This window comes from Microtus ochrogaster, unplaced genomic scaffold (genome assembly GCF_000317375.1).
Source record: "Microtus ochrogaster isolate Prairie Vole_2 unplaced genomic scaffold, MicOch1.0 UNK27, whole genome shotgun sequence".
Lineage (NCBI taxonomy): Eukaryota > Metazoa > Chordata > Mammalia > Rodentia > Cricetidae > Microtus > Microtus ochrogaster.
The window spans coordinates 2,497,362-2,519,074 of NW_004949125.1; the positions used below are offsets into that span (position 1 = coordinate 2,497,362).

The following is a 21,713-nucleotide window of genomic DNA, read 5'->3' on the forward strand; positions in this document are numbered from 1 at the left end:
TACCCTGCACCACTGATGTGTGTTTCCGTGGCTTATCTGCGGCCTTACTCCATCAAGCCTGGGAAAGCAGGTCCTTGTGTTCACCTCAGGGCAGGACATCCAGCAGAACTCAGTGATACTGCCCATGGGATGTAAGATGACAGGGTTGGGAGGGGGTTGGTGGGAGCAGCAACTGTCCTGGGGAAAGGGGAGCTGAAGCAGGCTGGCTGGATAGGCGCAGTGAGTCTCGAAGTGCAGCTAGTGAGATCAGATTCAGCTGGGCTGGGAGTGGGGAGACAGGGATGGGTAAGGGGCTACGATGGTTAGGGGAGTACTTGGAGAGACGTTGGGGCCTTGGGCAGGATGAGCGGGTGGGGCCGCGTAGGATGGTGGACGGGTACTGTGGATTGGGACTGGAGCATGGATGGATGGAGTGGATAGACAGAGTGAGGAAAGACTGGTGGCCGATGGGATGGGATGGGGTAGGGACGGGACAAGAGACTGGCGGGGGGTGGCATGAGTGAAGGCGGCAGGAACGCTCAGTGGCCACTGCCTCCCCTCCAGGTACTGCAGGGGTGATGATCTCTCTGAGCCGGATCCTCACGAAACTGCTGCTCCCGGATGAGCGAGCCAGTACCATCATCTTTTTCCTGGTCTCCGCGGGGCTGGAGCTGCTCTGCTTCCTGCTGCACCTGCTGGTGCGGCGCAGCCGCTTCGTGCTCTACTACACCACACGGCCTCGGGACAGCCGCCCCATCCGGGCAGGCTACCGGGTGCACCATGATGTCGCCTCAGGAGACATCCACTTTGTGAGTGCCGTGGCCTGGCGTGGCCTCCTTCTCCCACACAGGTGCCTGAAGAGTTCCTCGGTGACTCCATTTGTGGCCCCGTGATCTCGGGCTGCAGGCTTGCTTCCGTACTCTGGAACATTCATTCCATTCTGTGGCCTTTTCAGCCTTTCATGGCACCACGGGTCGTCTGTGGCCCTCCCTCAGCTGTGGCCTTCCACGTCTGTGGCCTGAGGCTCTCTTCAGCTTCTGTGGCCCACCTGTTAGGACACCCTGTTAGGACAATGGGAGGTGACAGTTTTTCAGCTGTGGCCAGGGAGAAGAGCCCAGGGTGTGTGGCAGATCCGCAGAACCTAATGGGGGAGAACTCCAGAGCCATGCAAGTGGGGTCCGAGGAAGTCAGGTAGATGGAAGGCAGGGAATCCTGGGATGAACTCCCTTCCGTCCCAGCACAGACCACTGCTGCAAGAGTGGCCTCAATACTAACTCCCTGAGTATCTGTGGTCTGGTTAAGCCAGTCCACAGTTCTGAGAAGCTAGAGTGCCCTCTGGTGGTTGCATGCTGCATACCACCTCCGTTCCCGCCCACCTCAAGGCTCAAAGCGTCGGCTGGGTGAGGGGACACAGGGCAGGTAAACATTGTCCCTCGATAAGGAAGTGCACACAGTAGGTGCTAACTGAATGACTGTGGCTCCACCATTTGCCCTGGGTACCTGGCTCACGACTCCCATCGTTCCTTTCCACCCAGGAGCACCAAACCCCATCCCTGTCTAGCAGCAGGTCCCCGAAGGACAGCCCAGCCCATGAGGTGACCCATAGCAGCAGTGGGGCCTACATGCGTTTTGATGTGCCTCATCCGCGAGTCAAACGGAGCTGGCCCACCTTCAGGGGTAAGCGTGAGGCACCACGGGGCCCAGTGGCATGTGTGGCTGCCCCTCCAAATGCAGAGACAGCATCGCCCTCTAATGCGCCTTAATTCCCCCAGCCCTGCTGTTGCACCGATATGTTGTGGCGCGGGTCATCTGGGCCGACATGCTGTCCATTGCGGTCACCTACTTCATTACACTGTGCTTGTTCCCTGGCCTGGAGTCCGAGATCCGCCACTGCGTGCTGGGCGAGTGGCTGCCCATCCTCGTCATGGCCGTGTTCAACTTGTCGGACTTCGTGGGCAAGGTGAGACACGGAGTGGCTCTGGGGAACCCCAGGAAGGGAGCAACCCCAGGCTGAGAGGGTCATGTGAGTTCCAGGTGGGGAGGATGGAAGCCATGGCATGTCACCATCTCTAACCCTGTCCCGTGTGGTGTAGCCCCTGCCTCGTGGTCACTAGTGGATCCCTCTGAGGATGGCACGGGCACGAGCTGCCAGCTGGGCAGCTCATCTGTCACACGAGTAGATGGGATTGGTGGTCAGGGCTGGCGCGGGACCCCAGCCACCCTGCAGCTTAGATGAGCCATGTGTCTTTGTCGTCAGTTTTGCCATTTCTGTGTTTTATGACTTATGGAGGATGGAACCCAGGGCCTTACCCTTGTCAGGCAAGCGGTCTACCACGGAGCCACGGCCCCAGCCCCTCAGAAGTGCTCTAGAATCCCCGCGGTGAGGCGCTGGGGGCGTGGCTCAGCGGTAGAGCCCTCGCTGGCATATTCTCGTCCTCCTTCACCAGTCCTGGAGGAAGAGGTTCAGGTGATTCGGAGGGCCTTGCGGAGTGCACTGGAGTCCCAGGTGCTGGGGACAGGATGCAGTTTGAGGGCCTGGGGGAGAGGCAGGCTCCTGGCCAGGTGGCTGACCCGCGCTCCCTGCTCTCTGCAGATCCTGGCAGCCTTACCCGTGGACTGGCGGGGCACCCATCTGCTTGCTTGTTCTTGCCTCCGCGTGGTCTTCATCCCTCTGTTCATCCTGTGTGTCTACCCCAGTGGCATGCCCACCCTCCGCCACCCCGCCTGGCCCTGCGTCTTCTCGCTGCTCATGGGCATCAGCAATGGCTACTTTGGCAGTGTGCCCATGATCCTGGCAGCCGGGAAAGTGAGCCCCAAGCAGCGGGAGCTGGCAGGTAAGATTCACTGACCTCAGAGACACCCAGGGCTCCCACTTGATAGTCTGATGCCCTTCTAGCAAGGAAACTGAGACCTGGAGAAGCCAAGGACAGCCAGTGAGTGAGAAAATATATTTGGTCCCAAAGGTTAAGGAAGTTGTAGGTATAAGGACCTCTGTGAGTATTTTCTTTATTTCATTCATGCATTCATTCATTCACTAATTCTGCCGCGACACAGGGAGCCTGTTTGTCTGGCACTCTCCTAGGCTGTGGGGATGGATGCTGCCCACATTTGCAGGGTTACAGTCCTGAGATGGAGACAGTCAATAAACACAGCAATAACAGATGTGGTGTGTGTCATGGCTAAGCCCTAGTGGTGATGTCAGTTTGAGAAGTGGGGGCAGATGTAGGGACTGGGAGCTCTGATGCAAAGAGAACAATCTTGCAAGAACTTACTGAGGGGGTAGCTTCTGAGCAGAATCTTGGAGGAAGACATGAGGGAGACAGGTACAGGAAGCCACCAGGAATGACATCCAAGTAGAGGGAACCTTATGTGCAAAGGCCCTTAGGCATGGCTCGGTGGTAGAGCCCCTGCCTAGAATCCCCCAGTGAGGGGCTGGGGTGTGGCTCGGTGGTAGAGCCCCTGCCTAGAATCCCCCAGTGAGGGGCTGGGGTGTGGCTCCGTGGTAGAGCCCCTGCCTAGAATCCCCCAGTGAGGGGCTGGGGTCTGGCTCAGTGGTAGATAATTGGCTTAGCTTGTGAAAGGAGGCTACATATTCTGTCTCTAAGACTGGAAAAAAATAGAAATAGAGAGAAGAGAGAAAGAGAGGTAGAGGGGAAGGGAGAGGAAGGGGAGGAGGGGAGGAGGAATAAGGGAGGAGAATAGGGGAGGAAGGAAAGAGAAGGGCAGAGAAGTAGGTAAGGCCTGAGGCACTCCATTAGATCACTCCTAAAAGACCCAAAACAGAGACCAGGTTTCCAGGAGAGGAATGTTTAACCCAGGGCGTCACAGGCTCCTGCAAACTGACAGTTGTCACCATAGTGCACACCTGAGACGTCATGGCCACAGCGACTGGCTAGCACAGCGTGGCCTCAGCTCCCATGGCTATTCTTTGCCCCCCACTCAGGTTACTCTCGCCCACAGGAAACACCATGACCGTGTCCTATATGTCGGGGCTGACCCTGGGCTCTGCTGTGGCCTACTGCACCTACAGCCTCACCCGTGATGCCCACAGCAGCTGTTTCGAAACGGCCACCGCCAACGACTCCATCCCTGTCGGCCCCTGAGCTAGGCCCACCTGACCCTGCCCACTGCCCAGGGAGGGCTGCTCAGGCCAGGCACCCCAAGGCCTGAGGACCCTCCCCACCCCTGCCTCAGTGCCTGCGGGGTCCTGGCCGCTCCTAAGCCACTAACGCCACCTCGCCACTTCATTCCAGTTGCCCACTGCAACTGGAACTTGCCTTCACCACTCGGGGCGCTTCCTACCCCACGTTCTGTGTTTGCTCAGACACCTGCTCTTCACCCTCTATGTCCAGAGGCCCGACATCTGTCACGTCAGCATGTTGGGGTCATTCAGACTCAAAGCCACCCAGAATGGCTGCCCACAGGTCTGAGTGACTCCTTTCCCTACGACCTCACCGCAGGGTCTGCTACAAAGATCCATGGTCGTCAATGTGGTTTTTCACTTATTGGGTAGGTGGCACATTCTCATGAGTATTAGAAATCCAGAAGGAAAGGGACAGTCCCCAGTTCCATTCTGTCCCCTTCTTAGACACACACACGCACGCACACATGCACACACACATTCATGCTCACAGATGCACATACGCACGTACGTGCACACACACACACACACACGCACATCTGGAAACCTCATTCCTGGGTCCACACAGGCCTCCCATAGTCATAGCTACAGCGCTGACCTGGGTGCTCCCACCTGAGGTGGAGGACGTCCCCCACACCCACCCCTAGTGCATAGGCTAAAGGTCACGCAGGGAAGTTCTCCATTTCCTCCCCAGCTCCATTCAACCTATCCATGATGCAGGGACAGCCGGGATGCACTCCTGACCTAGGCCACCCTGCCCCTGTTCGTTGAGAATCAAGTCATGACACTAGAAACCCTGGCAAGTGACAGAAAATTCGGGAGTAGGGTCACCAGGTGGCAGGGCTTCTAGCCGAAGGCGGCTTTTGTTGAGCCAGGACACTTGCCTCTCCACACACTCTGGCCCCAGCTGTGACCACAGTTCCAACCCCTGCTGTGTCCTGTCTATCTGCGTGTCCTCTGACTACCGCACTGGCCATTAAAGATGGTAGAGACTGCCTACCGCTGTCCCTCGTGAGGTGTCTGTGGGGGGAGCGGTGGGAACTGAGCCACTGGGGCTGTGTGGGGAGATTGAAATGGGGTCCCGGTGGATTAAGTCTTCTCCACAGTGAGCAGACCTTTGTGATCCCGCCTGTGAAGCAGCCCCACCTGCCCTGAGCCAAGTGTTTTTAGAGCTGGTCGGGGGGCCAGCTCTTGTGCCTAGTGCTAAGCATCTGGGGCTTGCACAGGCCGTGATGACCATTGGCCCCATGAGGATGGGGGAACATTTATCTGGCACACAGGAAGAACGGCTCAGTCTCAATGAGGGGAGTGGCTAGGTGCTAACGCTACCCATCTGGGGCCGGGAGACGGGTTGCTCAAGCTTGGGAATGGAGTCTTCCAGGTGCAGTCTCCAGCTCTGGTGACGATCTGGAGCTTGATCTCCCCGACCCCCGCGCGTGCATGCGTGCGTGCGTGTGTGTGTGTGTGTGTGTGTGTGTGTGTGTGTGTGTGTGTATCAGAGGAAGACATCCAGTGTCCACTGCCACATGCCCTCTGCCTTCCTTACCATCTACGGTCGTTCAGCACACATGCTTCTCAGAGTTTTAGGCTGGATGGGCTGGCCCCAAACCCCTGGAATCCACCTGCTACCACCGACTGGCCGTACTGATTTTTCTGAAATGAGTTCTGGGGATTTGAACTTGGTCCTCATGCCTGTATAGCAAACACTCTGACTCAGTAGGCCATGGCCCCAAGCTCAAAGTACCCTTTTACTATTCCCCGAGAAATGGGATTGGAAAATGGGGCCTCGGAGAAGGGCCACACGTTGTTCAACCCTTGGGGGGGGGGTCCTAGCTGGGTAGCCTGATGACTCTAGACCAGGGTGGTGGTGATACCACAGGAGGCCGCCAGATGGCAGGAGAGTCTGATTCTTCTCGCCCACCACACTTCTCAGTTTCCCTGCAACAAGTTCAACCTTAACCCTTGTCACCACCCTGCCCACTCTGTCCTCTTCCCCAGCTTTGACGTAGAAAAGCCCAGAAGGAGGACTGAGGCTGTTCATGCAGATTCACACTTGCGGTTGGCCAGGGTCCAGTCCTTCAGCTTCCGCAGGCCCCAGAACTGTTACCGTGCCCAGACACAGGTGTGTGACCCTGACCCATCCAGGTGTGGGCTTGACCCCACAGGCCATCCTCCCTCCCCAACACCAGCACTGCGATCCTGAGGTCATCACCAGGCCTGTTGTTTTTCCAGGATGGGACTCAGGCAGGCAATTTACAGACGACCTCTCCATCCTGTAGCTCTTAAATTTTTTTTAAAGATTTATGTATGTTTTGCCTGCATGTATGTCTGTGCACCAAGTAATGTCTGGTCAGAATAGTGTCAGATCCTTGGAACTGAGTTACATACGGTTCTGAGCTTCCATGTGGGTGCTGGGTACTGACCCTGGGTCTCCTGCAAGGACAAGTTCTCGTAACTACTGGGTCATCTCTCCAGCCTCTAGCTCTTGAATTCTAAACAAGAGACCACTCTGGCTTCGAGAACTTTCCAAAATACTTGACCAAGCTCACCTCTGTGCCTAGCTCAGCAGCTTAAGGCTGCACCCTGAATTCTGCCACCGGCGTGCGGGGCCCCTGTCACTGAAAGGCAATGCCATGTGGCTCTAGTCTTTGGACGCTCGCTCTAGGTCAAGGACCCTGTATCCTCCACCCCAATTTCACCATCCCAGGCTCCCAAATAAGCCACTCCAAGCCATAGTATTTTTCCAATTAAATTTTTTTCTTTTCTTTCTTTTTTTTTTTATGAAAAAGATCACACAGAATTTGCCAACAAACAAAATTCCAAAAGAAACGTTAAAAAAAAATCAGGAAACAGTAATTACCCCCCCACAAAACAAAACAAAACAAAACCAAAGTCTGGCTTTTCCTTCCTTCAAGATTGTCTGCTCAAAGCCTCCGGGGACCCCACTGGGGTCTGGCAGGCACAGGGGGCTGGTTAAGTGCTTCGGGCTGAGCTGGGGGCTGGGCTCGGGGCCCCTCCATCTGTCTCCATCTCTCGTCCATTTGGGGGCACATACAGTACACATGGCAGGGGTGAGGGTGCAGGGGGTTGGGAGGCATGAAGCCGGTGCTGGACACTCACAATCTAACAGGAAATAAAAAATAATATTCTGCACGTCAGAATGTGTTTTTTTTATAATTTCATAGCTATTTTTCACAGTTTTAAAAAGTTTATATATATATATTTATATATATTTATCTTTATATATATAATTAAAAAGTTGACTCCATTTAAAGGTGTATGATACAGGGGCAGGCTACAATAAACTGTACAGGTAACCCTTTCGGATCCTCCTGGTGGAGGGGGCCGGGCAGGCCATGCCGGGCGTGGGCGCGGGTTTCAGCACCATTGGGGTTTTCTGTAGTGTAAGGGTCTGGGCTGGAGGGCCCACCAGGTATGGTGATGCTCCTGGGCTGCCCTCCCCTGCCTTGTTCCCCAAGTCCAGGCTGTCCTGAGAGGGTGGAGGCCGGGCATGCAGGCGCCCAGATGCCCAGTATGATTGGTGAAGCTGGCTGGCGTTGGGGCCCCCCGGCCCATGGTAGAAGGCCTTCGATGGGCTCCGTGCTGGGTGTGGTTGAACTCTATACCAAGCAGCAGGTTGGGTCCTTGGAACTCTCCCTCGCCCCATCCACAGAACCAGAAAGTCTACACAGGCCCAGAGCTCGGAGGGCAGCCTCACCAAGCGCATACAAAGTGCTGGAGGGAAATCCCCTCTGAGATGACCCTGGCGGGACAGCAGAGCCGGACCCTGATAGCTAGAGAAGGGGAGGAGGTGTCTCAGCGCGAGGGCACCAGGGGATGACCAGAAAGGGTCTAGATGTGTGCACATGTGCGCACACACGTGCATGCATACGGGCACACACATGTACACACTCGCACTTGCCCGGGGCGTCCACCTGGCCACATGCACACGCCCACGAGCACACTGGCATGCACACAACACACATGGTCCCGCGCCATGGCAGTGGTGGGAGGGGGGGGTCTCTGTGGGCCCCGCTGGGTAGGCGGCACTCAGCAGAGCACAGGCACGCCGTCCGTGGAGAAGATCATGCCTGTGGTGGGCTCATAGGTGCCCGCGAGGTAGTACAGGCCCTCGCTGTCCTGGTATTTCTTGGTCTTCAGCATCTGCTCATACTGCTCCAGGCCCACCACCAGGCACTTGTGGGACACTGTCTGAACGTCGTTCTCATCCACATGGGAGGACTGGTACAGGGCACGCTGTGGGGACACAGCGTAGGTGTTAGGGGCTGGAGGGAGCCCTCCTGGATCCGGGGGACTCTGGGATGCTTTAAGAGTGCAAACCCGAAGAGCATTATAGAGAGATGGAAAAATGGAAATAAAAAGAGACGGAGCAAAAGATGGAGAGATAGAGACCACAAGATAGAGAGGCAGAGATTGAGAGAGACCAAGGGACAATGACAGAGACAGAGACCAAGAGAGATGAAGAGACGGCAGGAGGAGACGGTGCCCACAGATAAGAATGGACAGGATGGTTGGTGCTGACTCGAGTCAAGGTCCTCATCTTCAAAGCAAGTAATGAGGACCCAAGTTCAGAACCCACAGAGTCCATATACGTAGCAGGTGGGCGTGGTAGCCCACCTGTAATTTCAGCCTCGGAAGACAGAGACAGGACCTCTGGAGCTAACTGGCCAGTAAGATCTGGGTTTGATGGTCAGGGAAGACTCCCAGTGCCAACCATGGGCCTCCCCACGTGAACATTCACATTCACAGACACACAGAAAAGAAATAAAGATGAGAGAAGCAACAGAAGGAAAGAACAGATGTGCCTCTAAATGATGCTAGGAGGCACAGAGCCAAAGGCAGAGTCACTGAGTAGGGGGGTAGAGAGGGGGTCCCCAGTATCTCGGAGCCACAGACATAGAGGGAAAGGCTTGAAGGGGCAGAGCCTGCACCCCAGCACCAGCCCACTGCTGCCGTCTTACCTCCATGAAGTCCTTCCTCTGGCTGGAGGCCCGCAGGGCTGCGGGGAGACTGCGCCCCGACTTCTGGTCCCAGTGCTTTGGGGACAGAGGAGGGGATGGGGGTCAGCAGTCTGAGCTTTGTTTTGCCACCATCTGAGATTTCAGGTCGGCAGACTACATCAGCTCCCCTGAACTCAACCTCCCCACCTGTAGGGGCCACTGTTCTCAGCACCCAGATGCCCAACCTCAAACTGTATGTATGTATGTGTATATGTATGTACTTATTTATTTATTGGGTTTTTTTTGAGACAAGGTTTCTCAATAGCTATGGAGCCTGTCCTGGAACTCACTCTGTAGACCAGGCTGGCCTCGAACTCACAGAGATCCGCCTGCCTCTGCCTCCCGGGTGCTGGGATTAAAGGTGTGCATCACCAGTGCCTGGTGATAGATTTTAACTGTCAATTTGACACAATCTAGTGTTATCTGGAAGAGTCTCAGTAAGGTACTGTCTAGGTGGGTTGTGGGCACACGTGCTGGGGACCATCTTGATTTTGTTAGTTGAGGTGAGAAGAGCCAGCCCACTGTAGGCAGCACGCTTCCCTGCAGGGAACCGTGGACTACAGGAGTAGAGGAAGCGAGCTGAGCACTAGGTATGAAGGCATCCATTCTCTCTGCCCCAGCTGTGGCTGTGATAGGACCAGCTGTTCCCACATAGGGGGACGGTTACGTAAAGCCACCAGCTAAAGGAAAACCCTTCGTCCCCTGAGCTGCTTTGTCAGGGTGTTTTATCACAGCAACACAAATGAGACACCACGGGTCAGCCTTTACAGACCAGACTCTCGGTTCCCAGCAGGGAAAGGCTCACCTGGCCCTCGTGGAACTGTTTGCCTGGGCTGGTCTCTTCCGGATGGTAGAACCACTTGACGCGGACCACCATGTTATTGCCCCAAGACTCCCACATGCTCTGGATCCGGCCAATGTAGGGCAGGTTGGGGCGGCCGGCCGAGAGGAAGACCGCGCAGTCCCCGATGCGGATCATCTCCTTGCCTCGGACGATGGCTTTGTAGAAGAGTTTGCGAGCCTTGCCCTTCATGCCTCGCCGCTGTGGGATAGATGGATTAGTCAGGGGCCAGAGCCCAGCACTGTGCCCAGCCATCCCACCAGCCAGGCCCTGTCTGGGCAGGCCTGGATCCCCTCATCCTAAGTCACCTGCCACCAATCCTGGGGGTCTGCATGGAAGGGACGCCTTAGCTTGAGTCTGAAAGCCCCAACCTCACCCCGAGTTCACACACTGAGGGCTTAATGACCGGCTGGTGGCGCTACTAAGGGAGCAGAACCCTTTAAGAGCTGGCGCCTAACGGGAAGTAAGCAGGTCACAGGAGGTACAGCCTTAGAGGGTCTATCAGGCCTCTGGTTCTTTCCTGTTTCCTGGCAGCCAAGAGGTGAGCAGGTTTGTTAGCCATGTGCCCTGATTTAGCGCAGACCCAAGCAATGGAGCCAGCGGGTGGCAGGTGGACACAATGAGCCACACAAACTTTCTTTACAGCTGGATGATCTCAAGTGTTCTCTCACAGCAACAAAAGCTGTCCACTACACCCCTACTCCTCCTCGTCTTTAGAGGAAGTTATGTGTGTGCATGCAGGTGTGCGTGTGACGGCCACAGGTGTCTTTCTCTATTGCTCCATCTTATCTATTTTTTTTAAAAGCTGGCTTTGTTTATGTGCACGTGTGTGCGCAGATGTCCACAGAGCTGAGAGGAAGGTTTCAGATCCTCTGGAAGTGAAGTTACAGGCGTTTGGGAGCCGCCAGAGGACATGCTGGGATTTCAACTCTGGGCCTCCTGACTGAACACCAACTGCTCTAGTAACACCTGGGCCGTTTCTCCCGCCCCTGAAGCTTTTTCCTCCTTTTTTCTTTCTTCTTTCTTTTCTTTTTTTGAGACAAGGGCTCACTTTGTAGCCCTGGTTGGTCTCGAACCCACGAAGATCCGCCTGCCTCTGCCTCCCGAGTGCTGGGTTAAAGGCGTGCGCCGCCATCCGTGGCTCCATGTTGTTTTGTTTTTTGAGACATTATCTCGCTGAACCTGGAATTCATCAATCTGCCACTGACAACTCAGGAGGGATGGGAGAGGGGAGGGACAAAGAAAGTGCCCCTTCCCAAACAGACCCAATCTGACATTACTGTACCCCTACCTCTCCAGCCTCACTGAACCTAGGAACCGACATCACACAAGCCAGGGGCTCCTCAAACCCTGAGGGAGGTCACTGTTAACTCCCAACACCTAAACCTGCTAGGGGGACACAAGTGGGGTAGGCAGAGAGTCCAACAGATAGGGGCATCTCCTCAGAGCTGTTCCCACAGCCCTGAGCGCCCTGATCTAGGCACCTGGATGCTAAGAGCAAAGCCAGGGTGGGTCTGTGGGTAGGGACACCCACACATGAGCCTAGCTACTAAGAGTCCCCAAAGGCTCTAGATTGTCTTGGCTGTCCAGGATGGAGTTACCAGGAAGTGGTGAGGGCACAGCAAGGCGGGGCTAGCAAGGTTACTGAGGTCATTAAGGTTACTAGGTCACTAGGTCACTAAGGTGTGTCCTCAATAGAATTCAAGGCCTAGGACTCTCCCTCCGCCTTGCTTCCTGGTCATGGTGTGAGAAGTTTATCCCTACATATGCCTCTTCACTAGGGCACCCAGCACTTCACCAGGGACCAGAGTGAACGGTGCCTAGCACTGGTTCCGGTGCCCAGTCGGTAGAGTGTTCACCCTGCATGCATGAAGCTCTGGGTTCCATCCTCAGCATGTCATAACCCGGGCATGGTTGTACATGCCTGTACTCCCAGCACCCAGAAGGCAGAGGCAGAAATTCAAGTTCATCCTTGGCTAGACAGAGGGTACTTTGTTACTGGGAGGGAAAGCTGAGAGACACTGGCGCTCAGGTCCTTTCTACCCACAGGTACGGGGTGGGCTGCTGATCAGGAGGGCTGTTAACCATACCCCACATGGAAGCATCTAGTATAGCTACTAACGACACCTCCACTGAGGAATGCATGTACACGTGCACCTTGCCCACATATACTGCATGTATGTACATGTGGACACACGTGACTTTATTCCTGTGTGTTCCTATGCACAGCGTTCATGTGTCCATGATCTATCTATCTGTCTGTCTATTTTTTTTTCATGACAGGGTTTCTCTGTGTAGTCCTGGCTGTCCTGGAACTAGCTCTGAGGACCAGGCTGGCCTCGAACTCACAGAGATCTGCCTGCCTCTGCTTCCTGAATGCTAGGATTAAAGGCATGAGCTACCACCACCCGTCTCTAAGGTCTATTTATGATAGTTATTTTTCTCATTGCTGATCAAATACCTGACAGATTTTAAAAGAATGAAAGAAAAAAAAGACTTAAAAAAAAAGAGAAGAGTTACTTCTGGCCCATGTTCTCAGAGGATCTAGTCCATGGCTGTTTGGCCCTGTGTGCTCGAGCAGAACACAGGGTAAGGAGAGGATGTGGCAAACAAAAGCTGTTCACTTCACAGCTGACCAGGAAGACAGGAAACAATCAGCAACAACAGAGACTCCAGATCCACCCCATAGTGGCTTACTTCCTCTAGCCAGGGACCACTTTCCACAACAGCGGACATGGTGCCGCGCCAGTGGGTGCAGTGTGTGGTTGGTGGGGGTGGCGTGGGGTTTGGCACTCTGCTATTCAGCACATAACAGCACCCGTACACGCACCATTACGGGCCTGAATGTACACCCGTGTGAGCACTTGGTGCCTCTGCACAAGTAAGCGTGGGCACATGTGTACACATGTATGTGTACTTTTTGTACACGTAGGTGGGTGGATGATAAGACGGTGAGGAGGAGGAGTGCTTGGAACCTGCTTCTGGAAGGCCAGCCCTGACTGTGAGAGTAGAGTGGGACCCATGACCCCTGGCCTACCACACACAGGATAGTTCAGGGGCTACACAGGGTTGAAGCCAGGCAAAGTTGCTAAGACCCAGCCTGCACTTCTCTGAACGTGAGGTTTATAAGCTGTTGACACTGAGGCAGGAGCAATGACAAGCAGGCTAGCTACCAAACAGCTTGGGAGCGTCCTTTCCAGCTGGAGCACCACAGGAGGGCCTGTGTGGGTCCCTGCAGTGTCCACACTGGAGTCCCAAAGGGAAGGCTGTGGAACAGGCTGGGCAGGGGCACAATACAGGACATGGATTCTGGGCTAAATGAATTTTGGAACCCAGGGTGTTCTTACATAACTCAAGTCTACCCCCATCTACAGCTCCCTTCTAGGAAGTTACCTGGGTGGGCTTGCCAAACCACTTCCAAAGCTGCCTGGCGGGTAGGAAGGCAGCAATTTTTGGCCGGTTCTCTACAGATGGCAGACGCTGCCGCTTGGCTAGCTCCTTGGTGGTGGGCAGGTGCACACCTTCTCTCTTCTTGGGTCGGCTCTTGGCCCCAGCCCCAGCCTGGGACTTGGGTTGCAGAGTCTGCTGGGGCTGGGGCGGGGGCTGGGGTGGTGGCTGGGCGGTGGGGGCTGCCTTCTTGCCCGGGGAGTGAGCTGAGGAGCGTGCCTTGCTAGGTGGCTTGGACACCTTGGTGGGGAGCGCTGGCTGTGTGGAGGGACCCGCTGCAGGTGCAGGGGCTGCTTCATCATCTGAGCTGCAGGACGAATCCTCGTCTGTGGTGGAAGAGGAGGAGGAGGAGGAGGAGGAGGAAGAGGAAGAAGAAGAAGAGGAGGAAGAAGAGGAAGAGGACGAGGATGAGGAGGAGGAGGAAGAGGAAGAAGAGGAGGAAGAGGAGGAAGAGGAAGAGGAGGAAGAAGAGGACGAGGAGGCAGGAGAGGATGCCCTGGAGCTGGCGGCACTGCAGGTCCGACCCCCTGCACCCCGGCCGTCTTCCCTGTTCTTCTCGGTGTCCTCTTCACCTTCTGTTTCGGAACCGCTGCTGCTGCTGCTGCTGCCGCCACTGCTGCTGCTGCTGCTACTGCTGCTGCTGCTGCTGCTGCTGCTGCTGGTCTCTGACTCCTCAGCCCCATCTTGTTCAGCCTGGGTCTTGTCTGGGCTATTGGAGTTGCCAGGATCCTCTAATGGAAGCCCTGACCCAGGCTCCTGAGTGAGGTCTCCCTCCAGAGCCTTGGACCAGGTGGCCTTGGGTTCACCGTTGCCAACAGCTGGTGGGTAGCTACCCAGGCTGAGCAACCCCGTGGACTCCGGCCAACCCCCGGGCCCTGGATCTTCCCGCAGGAGCAGGGCCTCTTTGGCCTTCTTGCTTTTAGGGGACATGACCCCTTCATGGTCCAGTTTGACAAGCAGTTCATTCTCTTCCCCTGGCCTCCGGGGACCTTTGGCTCCTGACCCCTCGGCAGCCCGAGCCTTCTTGGGTTTGGGGCGAGTGGCAGGCATGGTAACAGGCATATTGATGAGCGGGGTTGCAGCAGGGGCTGGTAGCTCCCCAAAGGGCTCGGGAGCTGAGCAGCTTGAGAAGGTGGGTGGCATGGGGCTGGGTTGTGCAGAGACTGAGCGAGCTTTGGGGGCTCTGGCCCGCTTGTCCACTGGTTCCGGGGGACTCTTCTTGGAACTTGGGGTGTTGATGGGCTCCAGGGCCAAGGGAGCACTGGGTACCTCATCCGCAGCTGCCCCCTCCTCCAGTACAGCAGCTCTGTCTGATAGAGAAGACAACTAGAGGTCAAAGGTGGGGAATGATGGAAGAGAGGCAGGACTTCCTGCTGGGTGAGCTGGGACCCTAGTCAGAAAGTCCTCAGGGAACCCTGGGCAGGGACCAGGTCCTTCAAACACCAGCCAACTTCTCTAATCAGTATACGAACCAGGTAAAACTGCCCAGCGGCATGGAATTCTCACAAGACAAGAGACTGGTCATTCACGGGAAGCCCCAAGCCCCAGAATCTGATTCCCACAGTGGTCTCATCCCCGTACTTCCCAGGCCAGGGACGACTTACCACTCTTGGCTTTGGCGCCAGGTTTCCGTCCTCGCCCTCTGGCCTTTCCCCCTGTGGCCTCCTGAGACCCTGTGGTGGCCCCTTCTTTGCCTTCCCCAGTGTCTTTGCTGGTCTTCCTGCTACGCCGTTTTGCACTGGGCACTAGGAGTGCCGGGGAAGGTTCAGCACCTACAGGACAACGCAGACAGTGGCTCAGGTATGACTGATGAGGTTTCTTTGACATGCTCTGGGATACCTGCACCCAACCCGTGTTAGGGAGTTCAGCAGTAGGGCCTAGAATCTTCTAATGCTGGAGGTGTGGCTCAGTGGTAGAGCTCTGGGGAAATTCCCAAGCAGAGGACTCCTGCCTACCCACCAGCATCCAGAACTTCAGATCCCCAGTGAGGGGCTGGGGTGTGGCTCAGTGGTAGAGCTCTGGGGAAATTCCCAAGCAGAGGACTCCTGCCTACCCACCAGCATCCAGAACTTCAGATCCCCAGTGAGGGGCTGGGGTGTGGCTCAGTGGTAGAGCCCCTGCCTAGCTTATACAAGACCCTGTGTTTCATCCCCAGCAATGTACCAAATGCCAAACTGAGCCCAAAGATATGTGGAGCGAACCTGGGCAACAGTAGCCAGGCAAGGGCCGAGACTTTAGGGATACTCCCTCATCCCCCCTGCCTAAGTTCATCACTCACACTGGATTTTGTAGTCAGGCGGCAAAAGGCGGATGTGTGAGAGGGGAATCCTGCCTGTGTCTCCGTCATCAAACTCCACAGTGATCAGGTCTCCGTCATCTTCCAAGTCCAGCAGCCCTGAAAGGAAAGGCCAGTCAGGGAGGGAGGCTCCTGGGACTGTAGGCCGGTTCAGAGGCACTGCCTTAGAGGACCATGGGATATATATATACACACACAGTTGTGCAGGGGTGGGCGTTAAGAACCACACAGGTCAAGGACAGAGGCCAGCTCTTTCATTTCCGGCTGGGGGAAGAGATAGCTGACTGTACACATACCTGGGTTTGCTCATATCTAAGACTCTCCCCAAAACCATTTTGTAAAAGCATTACCAGTACATCAGCTCTGAATATCAAAGACAGGAAGTGGGGCATATACCTACATTCCAGAAGATTCCATAGGGGTAGTCACAGTTGACTGTGGTCTCATGCAAGTCATCACTCAACCACAAAGCCTGTTTTTTTTTTTTTTACTTTTATTTGTTGAGACAGGACCTCACTTAAGTTGTCCAGGCTGGTGTCTGAATTCACTCTGTAGCCTGGGGAAGAGGCCTTGACCTTGGGATCCTCCTGCCTCAGCCTCCCAAGTATCTGCAGTGGCAGGCCTGTGCCCCCTAGCCTGGATGGCTTGGCTTTGGCTTGACTGTGCTGGAAGGAGTAGAGGCCAACAAGGCCAAGAATGGAGTATTCCCATGAATGGACTCTCACAGCCCTAGATTGAAGGGTACTGGGTACATCCTCACACTGAATGCAGGGTCACCAGCCCCTTCGCAATATGCAAATGCTAAGCCCACATCCCCAAAGACATGGGCCTTGTGGCACTAGCCAGCTGAGGGGGAAGGACCTACACAGGCCAGGATTGGGGAATCCCTGAGCAGAAGATTCCGCCCACCCACCAGCATGCAGAGCTCCAGACTGGCTCTTCAATCTCTCCTCATGAAGGATCAATAAAGATGCCAGGGCCATCTCTAATGAGAAGAAGAAGAAAAACCCAAAACAAAACAAAACAAACAAAAATCTAACCCAGACCAGGAAGGGACACAGAAGGCGAGAAAGAGCCAAGGGAATCTCAAACAAATGAACAAATCACCCTCTGTGAGAGTCTCCAAAAACACGTGTGCTGATAGAGCAAAGGTTTGCTTGCAAATTAACCCTCAAGGGAGCGGAAAAAGTCAAGCCAGCAGTAGTGGTACATACCCATAACCCCAGCACTCCAGAGCCTGAGGCAGGAGGATCAAAAGTTCTAAGCCAAGCCTGGCAAGAAGGCTAGGTGGGTAAACATGCTTGCTGCCAAGCCTGAAGACAGGAGTTGCATCCCCGGGAGCCACATGGTAAGAGAGAACAGACTCCTGCAAGCTGTGCCCTGACCTCCACATGGATGTCTTTGGCATGTATAAGCCTGCACTGCACGCACACGTGGGTATCCTCACAAGTTCACAAACCTAGAGATGATGAGAAGACTAAACAGTTCTAAAGAGAGAGAACAGCAAAACGAGCCTCCTATAATGATATAGGAATTACTATTTTTACTGCGTGTGTATGAAGTGTGTGTTTGGGTAGGTGCAAGTTCACATGTGTGTATGTGTGTGAAGGCCAGAAGTTGACAACGGGCATCCTCCATCTCGCTCCACTTCACATACTGAGGTGAGTTCTCTCAATGAACCCAGATCTCACTGATTCAGCTAATCTGGCTAAGTGGCTGGCTCTGGGAATCCCAGGTCTGTCTCCCACATGTTGTGGATTATGGGGAGACCGCTATCCTGGCTTTTATGTCGGTGCTGGGTATCTGAATTCTACTTCTTCACACATGCAAAGAAATTGCTTTATCCAGTGAGCCATCTCCTCGGCCACCAGATTTAGGAAATATAACATGCTGAACTCATCAAATAATACTGGAAGCTCAATATAAAATGCACACATAGCCAGGTGTGGTGGCACACATCTTTAATCTGAGAAACTCTGGAGGCAGAGACAAGTGGATCTCTGAGTTCGAGGCCAGCCTGATCTACAGATCAAGTTCCAGTTCCAGGGCATCAGAGTTACACAGAGAAACGCTGTATTGAAAAATCGAAAAAGAAAGAAAAGAAGGAAGGGGAAGAGGGAGGGAGAGAGACAGACAGAGAAAGGGGAAAGGAAGGAGAGAGTATTAAGGGGAAATTATTTCCAGTGTGGAATTTATACGCAGCTCAACTGTCTCTAACTGCGGGTACACTACAGAGATGGTAACACATAGGACCAGATAAACTATCATCTACGAACTCTTTCTCCAGAACTACGAGAGGCTGGGGCTCAGCTGGCACAGTGCCTGCCACCAACACACCAAGTTCTGGTTCCATCCCTGGCACTGCGTCTCCTTGGTGAGATGGTATATACACCCAGTACTTGGGAGGTGGACGCAGGAGAGATCAGAAGGTCAAAGTCTTCATTGTCTACATAGAGGGTTTGAGTCTAGCCTGGGCTACGTGAAGCCACATCCCCAAACAAACAAGCTACTACCGAAAGATCTGTTAAAATGAGAAGACGAACCATGAATGAGACAGAATGTCACGCAGATGAGACCAAGGGGAGCCTTAGGATGCTGGCCAGATTTGGGCCTAAAACTCCAAGGGCCCTGGCAGAACCCAGCCCTTCATGGTACTGAAGACAGAACATCTCAGAAGCCACTCCTGATAAATGTTTACCATAAGTGACATGATTTCTGGTGTTTGATGAGTGACTTACAGATGGACACCTGTAGCCCAGACTGTCCTGAACACCTGCTGTTTAATGGCATACTGTCTTCTGGTTTGTAAAATGCGAAGCAGCCAAGCGGTGTGCTGTGACTGGCCTTCTGGTCCAACCAACACCAGTATCCCTGGGTACCCTGGTTTTGGAATGACTACAGCTAGAGCTACGCAAGCATCTGCTTCACTTGTCTGCGTGACACACCTTTATCTTCTCGTGTGCCCATTTATTTCTTTATTAAGACTTATTCAGTTTTATTTACGTGTATGTGTGTGTGCCTGCATGTGTTTGTGTACCATGTGTATGCAGTAGCCCATGGAGGCCAGAAGGGGGCGTCATATTCCTCTAAACTCGAGTTACAGACATTTGTGAGCTGCCATATGGGTTGCTAGGAACCCCACTTGGGTCTTTTGCAAGAGAAATGAGCATCTTCAACCACTGGGCCGTTTCTCCAGTCCCTTACCCGTTTTATTCTTTTGGCTTTAGAATATGTATTCATTAATTTGTTTGTATACACGGGACTGTGTGAACGACAGAGTGTGTGTGCGTGCATGTGCTTGCATGCATGCGCACTTGCGTGCAGAGGTCAGTAGAGGGCATCAGAGGTCAGCATGCAGAGGTCAGTAGAGGGCATCAGAGGTCAGCAGAGGGCATCAGTTATCCTATCACTCTCCACCTGTTCCTTCAAGGCAAAATCTCTCCCTGAAATCAGAGGCCCACATTTTCTGTGAGCTCGGTGATCCTCCTTTCTCCACACCCCGCAGAGCTGGCACTCCACGTGTGTATAGGAAATGCAGCTTGTTACACAGGGGCTGGGATCTGAACTCTAATTTTCATGATGTTGAAGCAAGCGTTCTGAGCCCAAGTCCTCATCCCAGCCCCCAGCCTATGTATTTCCATCTGCCCACCATCCACTCTCTGTGGGGCTAACAACATCCCGGCTTTCCCACATGCCGAATACTTCACACCCAGATGCTGGTGCTAACACAGGATGGGAACCTTCAGCAGCAGAGCCTCACCGGAGGAGAAGGTCACCGGAGACAGGCTCTCTAAAGGTTGTACCTGACGACTGGTCTCCTCACACTGTTTCCCATGTAGCCTGTGAGCAGCCTTGGTCACGTGATTGTGCCACTCTATCCTGACACAGACCCGAATCAACAGAGTCAATCTAGCCCGCCTAGACTGCAAGTCAACAGAGGTCCTTCCACCCTGATATTTTCTCTAGGTTTCCCAGCAGTGGAAAATCCCTGGTGATACACTGTCCATGGAGAAGGAAAGCCAGCTTCACCCCTTAGCAGCAAGAACAGGATTACAATGGGCCCACCTCTATGAACTCCCCGCAGAAGCCTCAACAAACGTTATGAGCCAAGCCAGTCACCCACCGACCAGGAAAACCAGGAGGGTGAGACAGGCTTCGTGAAGGTGTAACACCTTCCCAAGAAAGCTGGTATGTAGCCAGATTCCAAGAGCCCGAGTCCTGCCTACTTCAGCAGAACAGGACCCGGATCAAGCCATAACCAGAAAGCCCTCCCTGGAGTTCGGTTATGCAAACCAGCAACTGCCTCTCCAATGAAGTCAGCCGGAAGCTGGCTGCATGGACCAGATGAACTGATAATGACTTATTAGGAGCTGGGTGTCTCACCTCGGACCACCGTGCCTGGATAGAGGCAGCGGTATTGCTGGCTCCAGTAGGCAGCGATCCTGGTCCCCTGGGGCAAGAAGCGTGTAGAGGCTGGCCTCACGTCTATAATCTGGTGGAATACAGGGCTGAGGGTCAGAGGGTGACCAGGAGCGAAGCACCCTCCCTCCGGGCCGTGGGGCCACCGCACCTCCTCCCACTCACCGCCTCCTGCAGCAGCTGCTCCAGGCAGTAGATGTGGGGACGGTTCCCACGCTCGCCTTCCACCACCACGCGGTATCTGCAAGGCCAGGGCCAAAAGTACAATGGGGCAGTGGCCAGAGAACCCACTTCCTTCCAGAGGCTGCGCTACCCGGACAGAGCACTACCAGCTTAGCCATTTGGTCTGTGGGAATAGGCTGGGGGTATTTATTAACTTATATGAAAAATGGATTGCGTTCTCACCCTTCCCATACCCAACTTTCTCGTTGATATAATTCAGGGGCTGGACGTCATGCCCAACCAGACCTCCAGTTCCAAAGGAGAGCTACACACCTCACTTACCCACTTCCTGCTGGGTCCCAAAAGGCCTATGTCCGCCCAGCAGAAGTTGGGGGTCTACTCTGATGCAACTCCCAACTACTGGCCTTAGTGACTCCCCAGAACCCCGTACACTGCTGCTCTCCCAGCTCAGAGAGGGAAGAAGCAGCCTGCCCAGGTGGCCTCACGGCAGAACCAGACATGGGCATGGGAGCTGAGCCAGAATACCCCACAGAAGGCACTCACATGTCCGGCGAGTGCACCGTCTGTACGTGGCCCGCGTACAGCAGCTTGTCGTCCATCGGGATCAGCACGCGCAGGCCGTCCTTCAGCTCATCCTTGTCAATGATGCAGGAGCGGGGGGCTGCAGAGGGATGGGCGGCAAAGCCAGGGAGCATCAGCGCATGTCTAGGGGAGACTTCCCCAGGCCTTCCCGGATGACTCCACAGGCCCCTTCTAGGAAACGAGGGCTCTGGAGTGTCCAGGTAAAGCTGTAGGACATGTGTGGACATGGCTGTCCACTGTCCACACTGGGTCCCATGTGCACAAGGAGTGAGGGATGGGCAGCCCCTCTTCCCAGACTTTATAGACAACTAGGAATACCTCAGGTAAATGCCAAGCCAGGAACAGCAAACCCTTTCACTCCATAGATCAACATTCTTGAGACTCCGGGCTGGGAAGTACCCTAACAGATGTTGAGGGTTCCTTCCTTCAACACTATGTTCCTAGAACGGTGTTCTTTTTCTCCACCTGAGGCCCCACAGAGACAGTCCACCCCGAGTCTTAGCCCCTCCCTTTCTCTTCTCAATACACCCTTATGCACCTGGCCCCTGTCAGTGGCAAGCATGAAAAAGAGCCCTACTGGGGGCATCCCAATGGCACAAGAGACAGGAAGACTGAAGATGCATGGCCAGCCTAAGCTACACTGTAAGCTCAGGCTAGCTGGGGCAACTAAGTGAAATTCCACCTTGAAAAGTTAGAAAGAAGGCTGAGGGTAGAGCTCAGTGATAGAGCATCTGCCTAGAGCCCCCAGTGAGGGGCTGGGGTGTGGCTCAGTGGTAGAGCCCCTGCCTAGAATCCCCCAGTGAG

At 54.5% G+C, this 21,713-nt stretch overlaps 2 protein-coding genes across 6 annotated transcripts in view; one reads left to right on the plus strand and one right to left on the minus strand.

The window, feature by feature from the left end:
- The window catches only part of Slc29a4 (solute carrier family 29 member 4), a 31,452-nt gene extending 26,341 nt beyond the window's left edge, over positions 1 to 5,111 (plus strand). For both annotated transcript variants that reach the window (XM_013354058.2, XM_005367999.3), the window contains exons 7-11: positions 544 to 788; positions 1,515 to 1,656; positions 1,752 to 1,939; positions 2,573 to 2,813; positions 3,940 to 5,111. In XM_013354058.2, coding sequence (XP_013209512.1) covers positions 544 to 788; positions 1,515 to 1,656; positions 1,752 to 1,939; positions 2,573 to 2,813; positions 3,940 to 4,082 — 959 coding nt within the window. In that variant the 3' untranslated portion in view covers positions 4,083 to 5,111. The remainder of the gene's footprint in view (positions 1 to 543; positions 789 to 1,514; positions 1,657 to 1,751; positions 1,940 to 2,572; positions 2,814 to 3,939) is intronic.
- A 1,751-nt stretch (positions 5,112 to 6,862) lies between these two features.
- Tnrc18 (trinucleotide repeat containing 18) overlaps positions 6,863 to 21,713 on the minus strand; it is a 92,312-nt gene continuing 77,461 nt past the window's right edge. For all 4 annotated transcript variants that reach the window (XM_013354073.2, XM_005368000.3, XM_013354070.2 and 1 more), the window contains 9 exons: positions 20,871 to 20,988; positions 20,310 to 20,385; positions 20,109 to 20,217; positions 15,708 to 15,824; positions 15,034 to 15,201; positions 13,376 to 14,739; positions 9,947 to 10,183; positions 9,103 to 9,177; positions 6,863 to 8,377 (listed from right to left, as the gene is read on the minus strand). In XM_013354073.2, coding sequence (XP_013209527.1) covers positions 8,171 to 8,377; positions 9,103 to 9,177; positions 9,947 to 10,183; positions 13,376 to 14,739; positions 15,034 to 15,201; positions 15,708 to 15,824; positions 20,109 to 20,217; positions 20,310 to 20,385; positions 20,871 to 20,988 — 2,471 coding nt within the window. In that variant the 3' untranslated portion in view covers positions 6,863 to 8,170. The remainder of the gene's footprint in view (positions 8,378 to 9,102; positions 9,178 to 9,946; positions 10,184 to 13,375; positions 14,740 to 15,033; positions 15,202 to 15,707; positions 15,825 to 20,108; positions 20,218 to 20,309; positions 20,386 to 20,870; positions 20,989 to 21,713) is intronic.